General features: G+C 60.2%; 1 protein-coding gene across 3 annotated transcripts in view; it reads left to right on the forward strand.

Moving 5' to 3' along the window:
* PTCH1 (patched 1) overlaps positions 1-1,917 on the forward strand; it is a 60,689-nt gene that overhangs the window by 724 nt on the left and 58,048 nt on the right. For 2 of the 3 annotated variants that reach the window (XM_039880459.1, XM_039880460.1), the window contains exon 2: positions 1,272-1,464. In XM_039880459.1, coding sequence (XP_039736393.1) covers positions 1,272-1,464 — 193 coding nt within the window. Of the gene's footprint in view, positions 1-97; positions 591-1,271; positions 1,465-1,917 lie in introns of those variants that run through there. The other variant, XM_039880461.1, reaches the window with a different exon arrangement.

Consider the following 1,917-nt stretch of genomic DNA (forward strand, 5'->3'; position numbering starts at 1 on the left):
CCCTCCTCCCGCGCCCCTGCCCCTATTTGCAGCCCAAACCCCTGTAATGCTGCCACATTTCTTAACATCTTGGAGGGGGAGGCGGAGTACTGAGAGGCGGAGAGAAGTAGGGGGGGAGGGAGCCAAAATAAAGGTGGTTTCCTATTTTGGCAGCCAGTTTTGCTTTTGTTGAGCACGAAATCTCTGCTCCCTTAAAAATTATCCCCGGAAAAGGGCATCTCCCTTCTCCTTTTCCAGTTTTTGAGCCAGCTCTTCCTAGAGCCTAAGGGGAAAAGGAAAGTTGTAAACAAATTGCCACCTTAAATCCGCGGTCCGGGTCTGTGGAGTGGCCGGGTTCATTGTGTTTACGAGGCTTGCTGAAATGTGTGGAATCCGGAGAAGGCGAGCACCCAGACGGGGGCCTGCCAAGGCCGCGGCCAGCGCCGGGAAAACGCCGCCGCCGGGAGCAGCCAGCGCCCAGCCGGGACCCCCGCCTGCGCCGGCCTGGGCCCATTCCCTGTGCACGCCGCTGCTTTTTACGTTTAACCAGAAGGGAAGGGAGAGGAGGGAAAGATCCATGTGGCTGCCCTCTTCCGATCACAAATACTGTCGTAAGTTGCAGATGGCTGCCCCACTTCCTAAGTCAGCTCACACAGCGTCTCTCAACGCTATGGAAATGGGTCCCGAGTGAGCCCCGGCATCAGTGCTCACCACGTGGATCCACTGCCACGCCGGGAGGGATCAGGATAGGGGATCCCGCACTATATTGTTTCCAAAGCTCGCTCACCCCCCAGCCCGTGTCCTCGCAAGGGCAGCCGGAGAGGGGTGAAGGGTGGGGCAGAACTTGCAGGAAAGAGAGCGGAGCTTTGCTGGTTCTTAAAAGTTGGGCTCCATAGCTGAGGTTACGCAGCCCCTCCCCTACCAGATCCGGCGGGACTATTGCTTGTGTTGAGTGAATTCTCTGCACTCTGCTTCAGCTTCCTCTTCCCGTTGTTCTTGTAACCCCTTCTCCCAACGCCCCATGTCGCACTCGGGGATGCTGTGCAGGCCACGCGTGGGGGCGCCTCTGCTGTCCCCGGGGTGCAACTCCCACGTTGCAACCCGACATTGATTTATGCCCAGCCCTCCCAACCCCCCACACCGCTCGAGTTCTCCCGTGCTGTCTGGGGTTCCAGCCTCGAGGACACCCCCCACGGCTGTCGCGGGATCCGCGAGCGGGTGCGCGCAAGCGGGAGTGGGCGCACGGGCCGCAACTCCCGGGCGCTCACCATTCCTTTCTGTTTCATCCTCAGGGGAAAGCTACTGGCCGAAAAGCGCCGCTGTGGCTGAGAGCGAAGTTTCAGAGACTCTTATTTAAACTGGGTTGTTACATTCAAAAAAACTGCGGCAAATTCTTGGTTGTGGGCCTCCTCATATTTGGGGCCTTCGCTGTGGGATTAAAGGCAGCTAATCTGGAGACCAACGTGGAGGAGCTGTGGGTGGAAGGTAAGAGACCCAGCGCCCGGCGCAGCGCCCTCCCTTCCCCCATTCCGGGCCCCTTCCCTTCCTTCCAATTGATAAAGATATTTGTCAGCATACACCTAGAGCCTTTCGGTGGCGAGAGAAAACCCCCTGCCCGCACCAGGGGGAATTGTTTATTGTTTGGACGGCTGGCCGGGAGCCAGGCCCGCCCGACAAAGGCCGCGCTGTAATCTACTCGGGGCGCAGCGCTGTGCTAGGTGTTGTGGGAGAGAGTGGCGGGGGCGGTCCGGCAGGGGAGTGGGGCCCCTTCGCGGGACGGACCACTGCACTGCCGGGGGCCCCGGGGCCTGCCGCCGCCGCTGCCGCCTGCCTCCGCCGCGACCCGAGACGCGACTAGAGGCAAGCCTCTCTGCTGTTGGCTCTGGTCCTCAGCTTCAGTACCCCTACCCCCACCCACCGCGTCTAAAGAGAAAGGAA

The sequence above is a fragment of the Pteropus medius genome, unplaced genomic scaffold, assembly GCF_902729225.1.
Source record: "Pteropus medius unplaced genomic scaffold, Ma_sr-lr_union100, whole genome shotgun sequence".
NCBI lineage: Eukaryota > Metazoa > Chordata > Mammalia > Chiroptera > Pteropodidae > Pteropus > Pteropus medius.